Raw genomic sequence first — 17,017 nt, 5'->3', positions numbered from 1 at the left:
CCCACGTGATAGGCTGCATTTATTCTGGAGTAGACAAACCAGTGCGCCCCGGCTCTCCTGTTCTGCTAGCCTTGGCCCTGGCAGTCCTCACTAGTGTCTCTCCCCTCTCTCCTCCCTTGGCACCGCCTCCTGCCTCTGACCCCGCCCCACAGCCCTGGACACAGTACACACAGCCTGGAGCTTCAGCTCCAAGGGAAACAAAAGCTGGATTCTCATGGCTATGACCAGCACCTTCATACCAGGGCTGAACCCTAAGAACCCTCATTATATCCCAGGGTAAGACTTCTACCTAAAATCACACCCCTGTTTGCTTCTGGGAATAGGGATGTAAGGACAAAGGAGCTGTGCCACCTAGACCTTGGGGGCCAGCAGACAAACTGGTATGGTAGGCCCAGGGCTGAGATATTTACGGTGCTGGATGGAAAAGGAAGAGCAAGGGGATAGTGGTAGCTGGGCCCGGCACGAAGCTCTGTGTTGTCTTCTCCATGGTAACAGGGTAACAGCAGAGGGGAAGGGTTGAAAACCCAGAGAGGATGGAGAAATGCCTGCTTCAAACAAACATAGAACTGAATCCAGAAAAAAAAAAAAAATCAGGGCTTCAGAGGTCTCTGTTTGTATATCTGGGGGTGGTGGAGCAGGGGGAAGTGTAGAGGCGAGCAGGTGAGTCCTATGCTACAGGTACACTGGACACTGCCCACTACTTCGGTTCAGCATGGGCCAGACCTATGGGCAGATGACCGGTCAGCTACTTCGAGGATCTCCTGGCCTAGCCTGGCCCCCTGCCCATCGCACACTTCTGCCTCCCATCCGGCCTCCAGCATCTCCTGAGGTTCCCAGGCGAAGCCTGCCTGTCAGGCGTGGGCATGAAAGGCTCAGCTCCAGCATGATCCCTGGGTACACAGGTATGTATGGATAGTCTGAACAGATGTCCCAAACCCAGAATGTGTGCCCCAAACACTAATCAAAATCTTCCTTGCCCCCTTCCTCCCAGGTTTTGTGCCCCAGGCACAGTTCATCTTTGCCAAGAACTGCAGCAGGGTCTGGGCTGAGGCTCTAAATGATTTCACTCAGTGGTCTGGGGGACAAGGCAGTCAAGAGCTGCCAAAGGAGGCCAAGGGTAAAAAAGACACCGAGAAAGACCAAGAGCCAAAGCCGGAGTCAGAGCTGGAGGCAGAGAAGGAGCCAGAGCTGCAGCAAGAGGTGGAACAAGTGAGACCAAGAAGGGTAGAGGGGGTCCAGGGACTTAGGAGTGGGGAGCCTGACCTCTTGTGAGGCTGGGCCTAAGGGTGGCCACCAGTAGCATGGCTATGGGTACCGGGAATGTGGACTCAACCGCCAGCTCCACCTCCCAGGGAGCTTCTGTTGGAGCATGAGGGCTGAACTGGATAGCTTTATTTTTTCTCTGACTTCTCCTCCCAAGGCTTCCCCCTATTCCATGGATGACAAAGATCCTCGCAAGTTCTTCATGCCAGGTGAGAGGAAGTGGGTAATGACTAAAGGCATGGGGAGGCCCCCAAAGGGTCCTGACTCAGTATCCTCACCCCCCAGGCTTCACTGGTTATGTGCCCCGTGCCCGCTTCCTCTTCGGCTCCAGCTTTCCTGTCCTCACCAACCGGGCACTGCAGGAATTTGGACAGATATATTCAGGGGGCAGACCCCAGAAGGATCCCAAACCTCTCCCTCCACTTTCTAGGACCTACCCTCAGAACCTGGGCCTTTTACCTAATTATGGGGGCTATGTGCCAGGTAAGGATAGCCCCAGAGGGGACTGGACTATTTGTGTGTTTTGTGTGTGTGTGTGTGTGTGTGTGTGTGTGTGTGTGTGTGTGTGTGTGTGGAATGGGTGGAAGTGGCTTGGGAGGGTTGGAATAGATATGGGGGGAAGGTCTTTGGATCATGTACTTTAGCTTTCTCACTGGGCAAAAAAGGAAATGGAGATAGCTCACAGTGAGAAGTTGTGACTGGATTTTAGAGGGCTTAGAAACTGGTTGAGAAATAAATGACTCTCCATGCCACTGGCTACAAGTGATGTGACTCTCTTGTCCATACAGGGTATAAGTTCCAGTTCGGGCACACATATGGGCATCTCACCCATGATGCACTGGGCCTCACCACCCTCCAGAAGCAGCTCCTGGTGTAGGTACCTGGACTTCAAGGTCTTTCTTCTCTGTCTTCCTATTCCAGTCATCCTTTTGGAAGGAAGAGAAGTGGGCCCGAGGGTGAGGGGAGGCACAAAGAGAAATGGTTTGGAGGCCGAGCACCTTTTTTATTAATAGGTGTAATAAATAAATAAATAAATACATAAACAGAAGCCTGGGCTCCTCCTCCCTCTTCTGACCACCAGGCACTGGCCACAGCTTATTTACATTTGGGGACTTAGGGAGCTGGCCCCAATACTGTCACTTCTCCTCCTCACTACCTGGCCTAGGGAACCCTGCAAATGGGCCTCTGGTCACCTCCCTCCACAGGGACGTGCTTATCTGTACCTATGGCAGGGCTGGCCCAGATGGGCTGGGGAAATCCTGGCATCCCAGTGTTGCATCCCTTCCCTCCTTTCCTGGGTGGAGGTCTGGATGAGGTCACTGGGACAGTTAATGGGGAGTAATTAATACTGAGCACAGGGATGTATGGCCCCCAGCTCTCAGTCTACTCTCTGTGGCCAAGCCAGAGGGCTTGGGAAGGGCTCTCAGGCTCTGAGTCAGGGGTTATGAGGGTCCCTGAGGCCACCAGCATGCACAGGGCCTCAGTTTTGGCTGCTTCCGGGGGTTGGACTTGGAGTTGGGGTCAAGGTCACATAGGCCAGAGGCACCAGGCCGGTGTCGGGGCCACGGCTGCAGCGCAGCCAGTCTCCTCCAGCTGGCCCCAGCACCCGTAGGATATCTCCCTTGTGGAAGCTCAGCTGTCCAGGGCCTGTAGCCAGATGATGGCACAGTGCCTTCACCTCGCTGGGGAAACAACAAATGGAGGTCAGAGAAACCCCACCCAAAGCCAAACCCAGCCCCCCAATCCTATCTTCCAGGGCTTACCATGGAGGCTTGGAGGGCAAGACTGGGGAGTGTGGCTCCTGCAGGCTCTCCTTGGGCTCTGGCTCTCGGCGGGCACCCACTGTCTGTGCCACTAGTTGGAACATGGACTTGTCCAGGCTCAGCCAGTCAGACGGTAGCCTAGGGGAGAGCAACCAGGGCTCTGGCTCTATCTGTGCTTTGGCTTAGATAGGCTCCCCAAATTCCTCCATCTACACCTTGGGTTGCCTCTCACCTGTTTGTGGGCCGGGTCTCCCGCTGAGCCTTTCGGGAGCCAAAGAGATGTCCCCACTTGATGCCCCCAGGTGAAGGCTCTGAGGCTCCTTCCTCATTTTCTGCTGGGGGGACAGTGGACCCCTCCCTCTCCCGGCTACGCCTCAGCTCAGCCAGCACAGAATCGGGGGGGCTTCCCATCCAGAAGGGCCAGCCCCTGTCCCGGCCAAGGGTCTCCTCAGGAGCAGGGCAGGCCTCTGCCCCCTCAACTACTCCCTCTCGGGGGGGTGGTCCTCCGCCTCCGGCCCCTTTCTTTTTCTCACTGCTGTTATTGCTGCCACCACGGGGGAACCTAGAGCCCTCAGCTGAGCCATCTATGTAGACCTGGGAACTCTGCATGAGCTGGTACCACCAGCCAGCCTGCCCGCCTCGGGCCCACCTGCCACGCCCTGAGCCCCCAGCTGCCTCTGCCACCTCTTCTGTCTCCTCTTCCTCCTCATCTTCTCCACCTTCAGGGGCACCCACACCCTTCACCCGCTCCCCATGGACTGCCCTGTCCATGTCTCCAGGCCCCTCCTGGCCCCTGGCCCGGGCCAACTGCAATGTCGAGTGCGCGGACAGCAGCAGATCCTGGGACACCCGCAGCAGCTCCTTGTGTTGCCGCTGCTGCTGCCCACTTTGCAGGAGCCGGTGCTGGAATAGCAAGTCGAGGCTGAAGGGCAGCAGGGCCAGGGGCTGCAGTAGCAGCAGCAGTTCCTCGAAGAGGCCGGGGCACACGGTATGCGCTGCACTCAGGAAGCCCCATGGTTGGTAGTGGGTCTGGATGATATCTAGGGGAGCAAGAGAGAGCCTGAGCCCCACAGAGAAGGAGAGCCTGGCCTGGCGGGGTGGTGCCTCCAAGAAGCGGCCCTGGCAGAGCTGCTGCATACTGCTGCACAGGCTAGGCACTGTGGCTTTGGTGGACACCAGCGCAAAAGAGGCCATCTGAAGTTGGTGCAGGTCGTGACCTCTACAACCCTAAGTGGCGGCCTCAAGTTCACAGGAGAGGTGTGGGGGTTCCTGGCTACCCTGACCTCCAGATTTTCTGAGTATCCTGCTGACTCCAAGGCTCTAACACAAGTAGAAGCTGGGGAGAGACTGGGCTGGAAGTCCAGGCTCTGAAGATGATCGCTTGGGTGGTCTCCCTCCCCACCTCCATCATCTGTAAAGAGCCATGTCTCCCTCTTCTGAGCCTCTGAGATCTGGCCTATATTGAGTTTGCAAGAGAGAGTAGTGTTCCGGGCATTACCTTCATGGTTATAGAGGTGATTAAACCAGAACTCCAGGGACCGGATGCTGTAGGAAAATAGGCAGAGTTGAATCTTTGTGAAGACAGCCAGATGATAAGGTACAAAGGAGACAGACAGGGGGTCAAACATAGGGCAGAGGCATAGGTGAACACCTCCCTTCTATGGCAGGAATGTTACCTAGTTCATTTCATGTAAAATAGTTCTGGAAAGTCAGTGGGGGATGTTGGGAGGGGGGGTGAACATGTGATTCACAAGTCAATGACATCCCTCTAGAATGGATGTGGCTTGCCTAGGGCCCCAGAAGTCAGGGCAGCTACTGAGAGTACAGGGTACACATCCCAAAGGGGATGACCTGGGCTCATACTTGAGAAGCAAGGATACTGTAATGTGGATCTCAAGGGGATCTTATGGTCAGGCAGGATTTGGAAGTAGTGCTGGAAATGGGTGGATCAAGGTTTACAATATCCAGAGAACCACATTAATTTCCAAATAAGCCAGATTATGAATTTATAAAAGCAAAAGACCATGTTGGTGAGCAATGCCAGAGGGCTATGGGTATGGTGGGAAACCAGGGACACACTGAGAGAGGCTGAAGCTAGATGGGGAGAAAGTGAGCCTGGGCCCTGGCCACAGAGCCTGCAAATTCCCTTGCCTCTCTCAGTCTAGGGAGTTGGTTCCACAGACGCGGCAGAGCCCAGGGGTGACGGCTGTGGTTTGCCGCTCTTGCTGCCCCACACTCACTTCAGCAGGCCGAGAATGAAGGCGTTGAAACGCATGGTGTGACTGGTGAGTTCTGGGAACTGGCTGACCTTGTTGTAGAGGCCATGTAGGACCTTGGTGGACGGGCCTGAGGGGAAGCCAGAGTTAGCAGTCACATGCCCAGTCTCCTGAATCTGAATCTTCACCTGGGGTCATCTTGCCACCCAGCACTTACCTAGCTGTGTGGAAGCCTCAACCACACTCCACGGCATGTTCTTGCGTTGCCCAATGATGACATCTAGCACGAAGGCCTTGAGCCCATCCTCCAGCACAGCCTGGACTGCAGGGCACAAGTACTTCAGAACCAGGTGGCCCACATTGGGGCTCACAGAACTGTTCCCCAGCTTTGCCTGTGGATGTAGTAGAGAAGAAGAGGGAATCGTATGAAGCCCGACCTTGGTCTTCTCTGACTCTCTTAGGCCTCAGCGTGCTTCTCTTGTGCTCCCCAGCCCAAAGTACCCGATTCTGGTTTCTAGGTGCAGGAGAGCAGAAGGTGGCAGCATAGAATGGGTGAAGGTCAGCAGGGTAGAGCTCAGCTTGCCAGTTTTTTGCCTACCTTCACCCCAGGATCCCGGCTTGTGCCAAAATGGGCCACGATGAGGTCCACGGCAGTGTTAACCGCCTTCACCAGCCCTGCAAGTGAGACCTCCATGTTACGGGTTCCTAAGCAAGTCCCTCGGCAACTCAGCTGAAACTGAGCCCTCAGTAGAGAGAGAGAGGGGCATCCACTCTCTCTCTCTGTCCCTGCACATGGGTCTCAGTCTTACTGAGGACCAGGCCCCGGCCCCTTCCTGTTTTTGCCCAGTTCTCAAGCCTTGTACTGTTTTCACTGCCAGTGGGCCCATCCCAGTGATTGCATCTTCAAGACCCTCTTACTCCAGTCCTGGATCAAACTAACTATCCATCTTCTTCGCTATGAGAAACCAGGCTAGTGGCTGTTGGAGAAAGTCCAGGGCCACTCACAAGAGTGACCGACAAGGGCACCTCTTTGACACACTGCCTTTTGGTGTGTCTGCTATGCTCTCACATTGCCAAGTTTTTACCCTCTTCTCAACCTCTTGGTTTGACTTTACCAAGAGAATAGAGGCCACTGGTCATCAATTCAACTTCACGGTCCATTCAAAAGACATAACTACGTTCTGTCTATCTTCCTTCCTGCCCCCCTCAATCTCTATCTTGCTCAAGGTTCTTCCCTTTTCCCAGCTTTGAACTCCCCACTCTGCCTCTACAGGGGACTTAAGCTTCATCCTTCTCCCTTCCCACAGGCTTCCCTTCAGCCCACAATTATGCTCATTTCTTTCCCCATCATCTCACTGAAACAGCTCTCTCTTAGTCCAGTGGTCCCTTATTTGCTGAGTATCTTAGTAGATGTTACCATCATGCCTACCCAAGCTGTTAGGCCCTGTAGTACTTATACTCCCATTAGAGCTCATGGCCATTTATGACACAGCGATCTCCCTCACTCTCCTTAGCTCCCTGAGGTAAGAGACCGAAGCCTGATTCTTAAGCATCTGATAAATGATCCTTGTGCACTCATGCACACTCGCCTTACACAATGCACAGACTTCTGCCTCTTGTCCCAGTTCCTGTGCTGATTCCTTTCTAGCACTTTCCCTATCTAAATAGGGAAATATTCTGGAGGACTAGACAGTAGGGCAATAGGCACAAAAAGGTACTGACAACAGAATTCCTGGCTTGACCTGGGGGTCATATTCACCTTTTTTCTGAAGCAGGTCAATGGAAATGGCCTCTGAGTTGCCATCTGGGGACAGACAAAACTCAGCTGGAGGCTTCTCAGTCAAGGAAAAGGGATCTTGGAAGTCAGGGCAGGTCAGTGGTAATGGCTTCACTATTTGACCTGGAAAGAAGAGAAAACTCAATCTCAAGCAACTTCCTTCCAAGAGTCGCAGCTCAGTTCAGTGCCTCATACTCTCTGGGACATGTTCCTGTGGGACTGCCCTCTTCCCCAGCCCTGTCCAGCTGCATTAGAGCCTGCCCTGGGCATCCTGGGGATCTGGCCCACACACCATTCAGCCGGCAGTTCAGATGGCCAGCAGCACTGAAGGAGCCAGGGAACTCAAAGATGGGGTTCCTTCGGGCCAGCCGAGCATCCTGTGGCCTTCGGTCTAGGCTCCCTGACAATCCAGGTGGCCCTAGTGGATTCTTCCTCCTGTATTCCCGCCACTTGAGTGCTTGAGGGGATAGGTGGTTGGCTGAAAGCAGAACAGATGAGCGGAAGAGACGGGCAAGAGTTAGCAGGAGACAACAATTCACATCCACCCAGTGTAGCCATATAAAATGAGGGCTGGGAGTGCTTGGATATTATTCATAGAAGCTGGGGAAGGAGATGTAAACATGTTAGCCCCTGACCCCAGGTCGGAGAATAAGAAAGCATTCAAAGGTGGCAGGGGAGGTGGTGGCGGCGGCGGGGTGGGGGGGGCAGAAATGCTTGCGGTGGAGGGTAAAGCTCATACCGTTATTGGGCCTGGAGGCCATGCTGCCCTCACCACCTCCCCGGGCTAGGCTTTCTGCTCGACTGAGGCTAGATCTCCAGGAGCCCAGAGGAGGCAAGCTTCCTGTTCCATGGAGACGGTACTCAGCCAAGGTCAGTAGCTTCTGATCCTCCTTCTGTGGCTGCTGGGAGGTGGCAGGCCGGGCAACAGGAGGACAGGAGCGGCTCCATGGGGGTGGGCTTTCTGTGGCTGTGGCCTGCTCTGGAGGGGAGCACGAGGTGGAAGCAGAAGAGTCGGTGCTGGGCCCAAAGGGGCCAGCACTGCGGATGGGGGAGTAGCTACCCAGGGGTGATGGGCGTGAGGTTTCTGGCTCAGGCCCAGCTTTCCTGGCACCTCTGTTGGCAGGTGCCTGTGACTCCCCTGAGGGAGCTAAGGCTGGGACTTGAGCAGTGGGGGCAGCCAGTGGGGCAGGCTGCTGTGCACGGCTGCAGCCAGAGAGGCCGTAGAGCTGGGAAAGGCTATGGAGGGCACGGGCCTTGGCCAACTGCTTTGGGAAGTGGTGCTGGAACACGAAGGGCTGGATGGGCAGCGTGGTTGGCCTCTGCTCCTTGCTGTAGCGAAGGACTGGTCGGCTGTCCGCACCACCCCCTGTGGCAACAGTGATGAAGGAAGAATCAGAGAGACAGACCCTAGGACCCCCAGGGGAGGAAGCAAAGAAGCAGACAGATAATGCTCACAGGGGAGAGGGGAAGAGATGGGCAGGACCCGGGCTGTAGGAATTGAATGCGGGGTAAGGGCAATCCAAGTTTGGGAATGTGACAGTGCTCCTCCCATCTTTTGTAAAACTTTTTCTATTGTTTTTACGATGCTGAACTCTCCTGTACTCTTGACTAGTCACACCTTTTTCATTTTCTTGACTTCAAGTGTGGGTGTATCTTAAGGCTCCATTCTTAGATCTCCCTTTACACTTTCTCCCCTGCATTGTTCAAGTTCAGACATTCATACAGAAGACTCCTGAACCCATAGCTTTAGCCCCCACCTTCCCCTTAATCTTTGGATTATTCTGCTTGAGGATTCTGCTTTCACTTAAAAGGTACTATTTTAAGCGTGTCTGGGTGGCTCAGTCAGTTAAGCATCTCACTCTTGATTTCGGCTCAGGTTATGATCTCAGGCTCTGTGTTGGGCTTGGAGCCTACTTAAGATTCTTTCTCTCCCTCTGGGGTGCCTGGGTGGCACAGCTGGTTAAGCCTCTGACTCTTGGTTTCGGCTCAGGTCATGATCTCATGAGTCATGATCTCATGGGTAGTGAGATCAAGCCCCATGTTGGGCTCTGCTCTCAGTGGGGAGTCTGCTGGAGATTCTCTCTCACTCTCTCCTTCTTTCTCTGCCCCTCCCCTGCCTCGCTCACTCTAAAATGAATAAAATCTTAAAAAGAAAAAGACTCTCCATCTGCCCCCCTCCCCATCAAAATTTTGCTATTTTAAAGAAGTTCATCTATCACCTTTCCCCTCATGACTTCCATTTCTGTCAAGGGCAGAACTACCATTTCCTTGTTTCTAAGCCTAAAGAGTTGGGAATAAGGATCACAGATATTCAAGGTAAGATGTTATTTACTTCAAGCTTTTGCTCATCACCAGTCTCCACTAAAGGTGGCTCATTTCATTTTTAAGCAAATCTAACCATAACATTTCTTCATTTGCAGCTGGAATCAGCCTCCTGTCCCCTCCATCCACCCCATTCCCACTCTTTCATGATCCTGGCACTGGAGCCTCAGGATCCACATTTGCTCCCTCTACACAGAGCTGCGGTCCCCAACACTGGTCCTCTCCTGTTCTTTCAGCCAGTCTTCAGGTCAGCGTCTCTCAACACACAGGGCTCAGAACTAAACACAAAATGCCAGGATACTGCACAGCCTGTCTGGGTGTGAGTTGTGCTTCTAATAAAACACTGCACGCAATGTAAACATCTGAATTGACACAAGGTGGTGCTACAAGCTTCCACGAAGCCAGAAACCCTGGGTGTGGCTCACTAGACAACTCTGGCTCAACAAATCTATGAGACAGGAATTAATATCCTTACCTGACAGCTCAGGGTATTGGAAATTTAGAGAGATTAAGTCATTTGTCCAAGGTTACACAACTAGGAAGTGCCAGAGCTAGAATTCTGCCTAAGCCGGAGTCTGACTTAGGTGCTAATGTTCTCTTTATCACATTGCACTACACAGGAAATGGTATCCCTCATTTTTTCCCATTTATTTACTTCATTGATTCTTAAGGGGATAGTGATCACAACCCCAACAGGGAGGGGTTTAGAATCACTCCCAGGGTATATATTCAAAATATACCCTCCTGTCATCTCCAATCTGTGCTTAGAGAACAACCTTTGTCATTCTCCCTTGCTTATTACTATGCTCCAGGCCCACTTCCTTCTGCCCTTAAACATGCCAAGTTAATTAACATCTCAAGGTCTTTTGTACCTGCTGGTTCTACACGAAATCATCTCATCATTCAGGCATCAGTTCAAATATCACCACCTCAGTGGTGACCACCCCAGTCCCTCTGGGAAGTCACACTCTGTCTCATTATCCTGTTCTATTTTCTTTTCAGCATTTTATCCCTATTAGAAATTATCTTATTTGTTTATTATCTATTACTCCTCATAAGGACTCCAAAAAAGCAGGGTTTTTGAGTTGTTCATTGATGTATCCCAGTGCCTAGACTAGAGCCCAGTATATAGTAGGTACTGAATAAATATTTGTTAAATCAATGAATCCCCACGGTCACCCTTGGTTCAGGCTAGTCTTGCTGCAACCAGATCTTACATAAATCAGATTTCTTCATAAAATACCAGTTTTATCCCCTGTGGCCCTACTGCCCACAGAATGAAGTCTAATCTTCTCAAATAGGTATCCACACTTGCCACCAATTAGATTGCTCCACTCAAACTCACACACCTGCCATAGACATGGCTCTTCCCACCCCATTCCCATCTTTAAGTACACACCCTTTCCTGTTGGGAATGCCTCCTTCCTTTCCATTTATTTAAATATCAAATTTCAAGGCTGAACTGACCCTGGCTTTCAGATTAGGCCTTCCCAACAGTAGCTTTATTATGCCTGCTATATAAAGTATGTTTGAATTAGACTGTTTATTTCTACTCTTTAAAAAAAAAAAAAAATCCTCCCCAAATCCCCAGGATAGGGTTTGAGGCAGAGGAATGAGATAAGGGAAGAAGGAGGGGTCTGACCTGGGGAGTGCGTCTCAGTTTTGTCCCCAGGGAATATAGAGACTAAGGTTTCTCACTTTTCTGTGGGACAGCCCTTGAGAAAATCAGAGACCACATTCACCCAAGTTTGCTGTTCTGTAGGTGACACAACCACAGTCCTTCAGTTCCTTCTTAAAATGGAGTACCCAGAACTTGTAGGTGAGCGCTAACTGGTTCAGAGGAGTAGAGGACTATCAGCTTCTCCCTTCTGGAGTCTATCGATGAAGACAGTCATTTGAACTGTGTGGAAGCCCTTCCAAACTGCTGACTCATTCTGAATGTGCAATCAATTAAATATCACAAGTCAAGTCCAGCTTACCTATCAAACTTCACATTAGCCCCTGCTTTTTTGTTTTGTTCTTTCCAGATTTGGTAAGATCTTTTTGAATCTTGACTCTGCTGCTCAGGATGTCAAAGAGATCTCAGCCTTCTTTTGTCATTCATGAATTCATTGAATTGTCATTCACTCTTTAATTTTAAAAAAAACCAAACAGAATTGAGAGAGGAGCCCTATAGGAGGTCACTGGAGACTTATGCTACAGAACAGCATCTCTATATGAAAAGTCTTATCCAATAATTTAAAAAAAAAACACACACAACACTTTAAAATGCCTCTCCCATCTCTGACCAGGACTGTTCTTGCCTTCAGAATGCCAGCCACAGCATCCCCTGGGCCGAGTGGTACCCACCAGGTAGTGAAGTCTAAGAAGGGAGTGAGACTCTGGCCAATCTCTGCTGTTTCAGAACCCCTCCTCCTTGGGGCTTCCCCTTTCATCCTCCATCCCAAAAGCAGCTCCTCGGTGTCTTTTTAGGAATGTGAAGTCTTCTCAGGCTATCATCTCCCCAACAGCAGAGATTATACCATTAATGGTTCTTTAACCCACTCCCTTCGAGAAGCCAAAGGACCTGACCCGAGCCCACAGCATAGCACATGCCCCTTCATCTCCCTTTCCCTGCTTTATCTCTCCTTCCAAACCCTCTGAGATCTGCTTCCCCCCTCACTACTCTCAAATGTTGTTTTCGGGATTCTTCAGCCTTAATGTTAGCAATTTCTCTTCAAAACTTTGTTGAACCCAACTCTTTTTTTGAAACTTTCACCTCCTCTAGTGCCTGTGGCTTTACTCTCCCCTGATTTTCCTAATTCTTCTCAGAATCTGAGTGTTGCTCTGCTCACCCTTAAATCATTATATCCTCAGGGCTCTCTGTCGTTGTTCCCTTTACAACTCCACACATTCTCCCTGGGGGCTCTCATCTACTCGAAGCTTCAGCTACCTCTATTATTCTGATGATTTTGATCTTGGTGGTCTCCTGACCCCCAGGGCATCCTTTCCAATCCACCTTTCACCCGAACAACCAGTGATCTTTCTAAAATGCAAAGAACATCCCATTAAGCTATTAAAAACAACTAAAATGCCACTTCCCTGATTAAAATCCTTCAATAGTTCCCTCCACACCCTACCAAATTATTTGGCTATACCAAATTACTTACAGTTTTTGTAAGCATCAAGTTATTCTTCACCTTTGTGGTTTTACACAGACAACTGTATGAACCCAGAATATTCTTCGCACAAGTCTCTACAAAGCCTATTCCTCATCCTCTTTCTAGACTGGTTTTAAATATAAATTCTGTTAGCAGTCTTTCCCTGACATTTTAGTCTGTCTAGAGATGCCTCTCATAGACCAGGACTGTACACCTTCATCTCTGGTTTTTGTTCTTCTTCTTTTTTTTTTTTTAAAGATTTTATTTATTTATTTGACAGAGAGAGATCACAAGCAGGCAGAGAGGCAGGCAGAGAGACAGGAGGAAGCAGGCTCCCTGTGTGTGTGTGTGTGTGTGTGTGTGTGTGTGTGTGTGTGTGTGTGTGTGTGGAATGGGTGGAAGTGGCTTGGGAGGGTTGGAATAGATATGGGGGGAAGGTCTTTGGATCATGTACTTTAGCTTTCTCACTGGGCAAAAAAGGAAATGGAGATAGCTCACAGTGAGAAGTTGTGACTGGATTTTAGAGGGCTTAGAAACTGGTTGAGAAATAAATGACTCTCCATGCCACTGGCTACAAGTGATGTGACTCTCTTGTCCATACAGGGTATAAGTTCCAGTTCGGGCACACATATGGGCATCTCACCCATGATGCACTGGGCCTCACCACCCTCCAGAAGCAGCTCCTGGTGTAGGTACCTGGACTTCAAGGTCTTTCTTCTCTGTCTTCCTATTCCAGTCATCCTTTTGGAAGGAAGAGAAGTGGGCCCGAGGGTGAGGGGAGGCACAAAGAGAAATGGTTTGGAGGCCGAGCACCTTTTTTATTAATAGGTGTAATAAATAAATAAATAAATACATAAACAGAAGCCTGGGCTCCTCCTCCCTCTTCTGACCACCAGGCACTGGCCACAGCTTATTTACATTTGGGGACTTAGGGAGCTGGCCCCAATACTGTCACTTCTCCTCCTCACTACCTGGCCTAGGGAACCCTGCAAATGGGCCTCTGGTCACCTCCCTCCACAGGGACGTGCTTATCTGTACCTATGGCAGGGCTGGCCCAGATGGGCTGGGGAAATCCTGGCATCCCAGTGTTGCATCCCTTCCCTCCTTTCCTGGGTGGAGGTCTGGATGAGGTCACTGGGACAGTTAATGGGGAGTAATTAATACTGAGCACAGGGATGTATGGCCCCCAGCTCTCAGTCTACTCTCTGTGGCCAAGCCAGAGGGCTTGGGAAGGGCTCTCAGGCTCTGAGTCAGGGGTTATGAGGGTCCCTGAGGCCACCAGCATGCACAGGGCCTCAGTTTTGGCTGCTTCCGGGGGTTGGACTTGGAGTTGGGGTCAAGGTCACATAGGCCAGAGGCACCAGGCCGGTGTCGGGGCCACGGCTGCAGCGCAGCCAGTCTCCTCCAGCTGGCCCCAGCACCCGTAGGATATCTCCCTTGTGGAAGCTCAGCTGTCCAGGGCCTGTAGCCAGATGATGGCACAGTGCCTTCACCTCGCTGGGGAAACAACAAATGGAGGTCAGAGAAACCCCACCCAAAGCCAAACCCAGCCCCCCAATCCTATCTTCCAGGGCTTACCATGGAGGCTTGGAGGGCAAGACTGGGGAGTGTGGCTCCTGCAGGCTCTCCTTGGGCTCTGGCTCTCGGCGGGCACCCACTGTCTGTGCCACTAGTTGGAACATGGACTTGTCCAGGCTCAGCCAGTCAGACGGTAGCCTAGGGGAGAGCAACCAGGGCTCTGGCTCTATCTGTGCTTTGGCTTAGATAGGCTCCCCAAATTCCTCCATCTACACCTTGGGTTGCCTCTCACCTGTTTGTGGGCCGGGTCTCCCGCTGAGCCTTTCGGGAGCCAAAGAGATGTCCCCACTTGATGCCCCCAGGTGAAGGCTCTGAGGCTCCTTCCTCATTTTCTGCTGGGGGGACAGTGGACCCCTCCCTCTCCCGGCTACGCCTCAGCTCAGCCAGCACAGAATCGGGGGGGCTTCCCATCCAGAAGGGCCAGCCCCTGTCCCGGCCAAGGGTCTCCTCAGGAGCAGGGCAGGCCTCTGCCCCCTCAACTACTCCCTCTCGGGGGGGTGGTCCTCCGCCTCCGGCCCCTTTCTTTTTCTCACTGCTGTTATTGCTGCCACCACGGGGGAACCTAGAGCCCTCAGCTGAGCCATCTATGTAGACCTGGGAACTCTGCATGAGCTGGTACCACCAGCCAGCCTGCCCGCCTCGGGCCCACCTGCCACGCCCTGAGCCCCCAGCTGCCTCTGCCACCTCTTCTGTCTCCTCTTCCTCCTCATCTTCTCCACCTTCAGGGGCACCCACACCCTTCACCCGCTCCCCATGGACTGCCCTGTCCATGTCTCCAGGCCCCTCCTGGCCCCTGGCCCGGGCCAACTGCAATGTCGAGTGCGCGGACAGCAGCAGATCCTGGGACACCCGCAGCAGCTCCTTGTGTTGCCGCTGCTGCTGCCCACTTTGCAGGAGCCGGTGCTGGAATAGCAAGTCGAGGCTGAAGGGCAGCAGGGCCAGGGGCTGCAGTAGCAGCAGCAGTTCCTCGAAGAGGCCGGGGCACACGGTATGCGCTGCACTCAGGAAGCCCCATGGTTGGTAGTGGGTCTGGATGATATCTAGGGGAGCAAGAGAGAGCCTGAGCCCCACAGAGAAGGAGAGCCTGGCCTGGCGGGGTGGTGCCTCCAAGAAGCGGCCCTGGCAGAGCTGCTGCATACTGCTGCACAGGCTAGGCACTGTGGCTTTGGTGGACACCAGCGCAAAAGAGGCCATCTGAAGTTGGTGCAGGTCGTGACCTCTACAACCCTAAGTGGCGGCCTCAAGTTCACAGGAGAGGTGTGGGGGTTCCTGGCTACCCTGACCTCCAGATTTTCTGAGTATCCTGCTGACTCCAAGGCTCTAACACAAGTAGAAGCTGGGGAGAGACTGGGCTGGAAGTCCAGGCTCTGAAGATGATCGCTTGGGTGGTCTCCCTCCCCACCTCCATCATCTGTAAAGAGCCATGTCTCCCTCTTCTGAGCCTCTGAGATCTGGCCTATATTGAGTTTGCAAGAGAGAGTAGTGTTCCGGGCATTACCTTCATGGTTATAGAGGTGATTAAACCAGAACTCCAGGGACCGGATGCTGTAGGAAAATAGGCAGAGTTGAATCTTTGTGAAGACAGCCAGATGATAAGGTACAAAGGAGACAGACAGGGGGTCAAACATAGGGCAGAGGCATAGGTGAACACCTCCCTTCTATGGCAGGAATGTTACCTAGTTCATTTCATGTAAAATAGTTCTGGAAAGTCAGTGGGGGATGTTGGGAGGGGGGGTGAACATGTGATTCACAAGTCAATGACATCCCTCTAGAATGGATGTGGCTTGCCTAGGGCCCCAGAAGTCAGGGCAGCTACTGAGAGTACAGGGTACACATCCCAAAGGGGATGACCTGGGCTCATACTTGAGAAGCAAGGATACTGTAATGTGGATCTCAAGGGGATCTTATGGTCAGGCAGGATTTGGAAGTAGTGCTGGAAATGGGTGGATCAAGGTTTACAATATCCAGAGAACCACATTAATTTCCAAATAAGCCAGATTATGAATTTATAAAAGCAAAAGACCATGTTGGTGAGCAATGCCAGAGGGCTATGGGTATGGTGGGAAACCAGGGACACACTGAGAGAGGCTGAAGCTAGATGGGGAGAAAGTGAGCCTGGGCCCTGGCCACAGAGCCTGCAAATTCCCTTGCCTCTCTCAGTCTAGGGAGTTGGTTCCACAGACGCGGCAGAGCCCAGGGGTGACGGCTGTGGTTTGCCGCTCTTGCTGCCCCACACTCACTTCAGCAGGCCGAGAATGAAGGCGTTGAAACGCATGGTGTGACTGGTGAGTTCTGGGAACTGGCTGACCTTGTTGTAGAGGCCATGTAGGACCTTGGTGGACGGGCCTGAGGGGAAGCCAGAGTTAGCAGTCACATGCCCAGTCTCCTGAATCTGAATCTTCACCTGGGGTCATCTTGCCACCCAGCACTTACCTAGCTGTGTGGAAGCCTCAACCACACTCCACGGCATGTTCTTGCGTTGCCCAATGATGACATCTAGCACGAAGGCCTTGAGCCCATCCTCCAGCACAGCCTGGACTGCAGGGCACAAGTACTTCAGAACCAGGTGGCCCACATTGGGGCTCACAGAACTGTTCCCCAGCTTTGCCTGTGGATGTAGTAGAGAAGAAGAGGGAATCGTATGAAGCCCGACCTTGGTCTTCTCTGACTCTCTTAGGCCTCAGCGTGCTTCTCTTGTGCTCCCCAGCCCAAAGTACCCGATTCTGGTTTCTAGGTGCAGGAGAGCAGAAGGTGGCAGCATAGAATGGGTGAAGGTCAGCAGGGTAGAGCTCAGCTTGCCAGTTTTTTGCCTACCTTCACCCCAGGATCCCGGCTTGTGCCAAAATGGGCCACGATGAGGTCCACGGCAGTGTTAACCGCCTTCACCAGCCCTGCAAGTGAGACCTCCATGTTACGGGTTCCTAAGCAAGTCCCTCGGCAACTCAGCTGAAACTGAGC

General features: G+C 52.2%; 3 protein-coding genes across 7 annotated transcripts in view; 1 reads left to right on the top strand and 2 right to left on the bottom strand.

Annotated features, from left to right (window-relative positions):
* Positions 1-214: 214 nt before the first annotated feature.
* On the top strand, positions 215-2,300 carry LOC111145826 (family with sequence similarity 166 member B). 2 transcript variants are annotated; one of them, XM_022501079.1, is made up of 6 exons: positions 215-276; positions 679-902; positions 992-1,209; positions 1,421-1,472; positions 1,549-1,746; positions 2,052-2,300. In XM_022501079.1, the coding sequence occupies exons 1-6, from the start codon at positions 215-217 to the stop codon at positions 2,138-2,140; spliced, it is 843 nt and encodes a 280-aa protein (XP_022356787.1). In that variant the 3' UTR covers positions 2,141-2,300. The 2 variants fall into 2 exon arrangements, with proteins under 2 accessions (XP_022356787.1, XP_022356788.1); XM_022501080.1 differs by lacking the exon at positions 2,052-2,300 and having other exon boundaries at positions 1,421-1,465; positions 1,610-1,693.
* Positions 2,252-13,221, bottom strand: LOC111146016 (iporin-like). The gene is made up of 11 exons (XM_022501379.1): positions 12,980-13,221; positions 7,759-8,426; positions 7,312-7,497; positions 7,002-7,142; positions 5,841-5,917; positions 5,460-5,634; positions 5,267-5,372; positions 4,525-4,571; positions 3,259-4,066; positions 3,027-3,164; positions 2,252-2,945 (listed from the first exon to the last, which is right to left on the bottom strand). The coding sequence occupies exons 1-11, from the start codon at positions 13,219-13,221 to the stop codon at positions 2,744-2,746; spliced, it is 2,790 nt and encodes a 929-aa protein (XP_022357087.1). The 3' UTR covers positions 2,252-2,743.
* A 63-nt stretch (positions 13,222-13,284) lies between these two features.
* The window catches only part of LOC111146315 (RUN and SH3 domain containing 2), a 68,801-nt gene continuing 65,068 nt past the window's right edge, over positions 13,285-17,017 (bottom strand). For all 4 annotated transcript variants that reach the window (XM_022501818.1, XM_022501821.1, XM_022501819.1 and 1 more), the window contains 7 exons: positions 16,874-16,950; positions 16,493-16,667; positions 16,300-16,405; positions 15,558-15,604; positions 14,292-15,099; positions 14,060-14,197; positions 13,285-13,978 (listed from right to left, as the gene is read on the bottom strand). In XM_022501818.1, coding sequence (XP_022357526.1) covers positions 13,777-13,978; positions 14,060-14,197; positions 14,292-15,099; positions 15,558-15,604; positions 16,300-16,405; positions 16,493-16,667; positions 16,874-16,950 — 1,553 coding nt within the window. In that variant the 3' untranslated portion in view covers positions 13,285-13,776. The remainder of the gene's footprint in view (positions 13,979-14,059; positions 14,198-14,291; positions 15,100-15,557; positions 15,605-16,299; positions 16,406-16,492; positions 16,668-16,873; positions 16,951-17,017) is intronic.

Source organism: Enhydra lutris, unplaced genomic scaffold (assembly GCF_002288905.1).
Source record: "Enhydra lutris kenyoni isolate GAN:26980312 unplaced genomic scaffold, ASM228890v2 scaffoldscaffold13, whole genome shotgun sequence".
NCBI lineage: Eukaryota > Metazoa > Chordata > Mammalia > Carnivora > Mustelidae > Enhydra > Enhydra lutris.
This window is presented reverse-complemented; position numbering and strand designations above follow the sequence as displayed.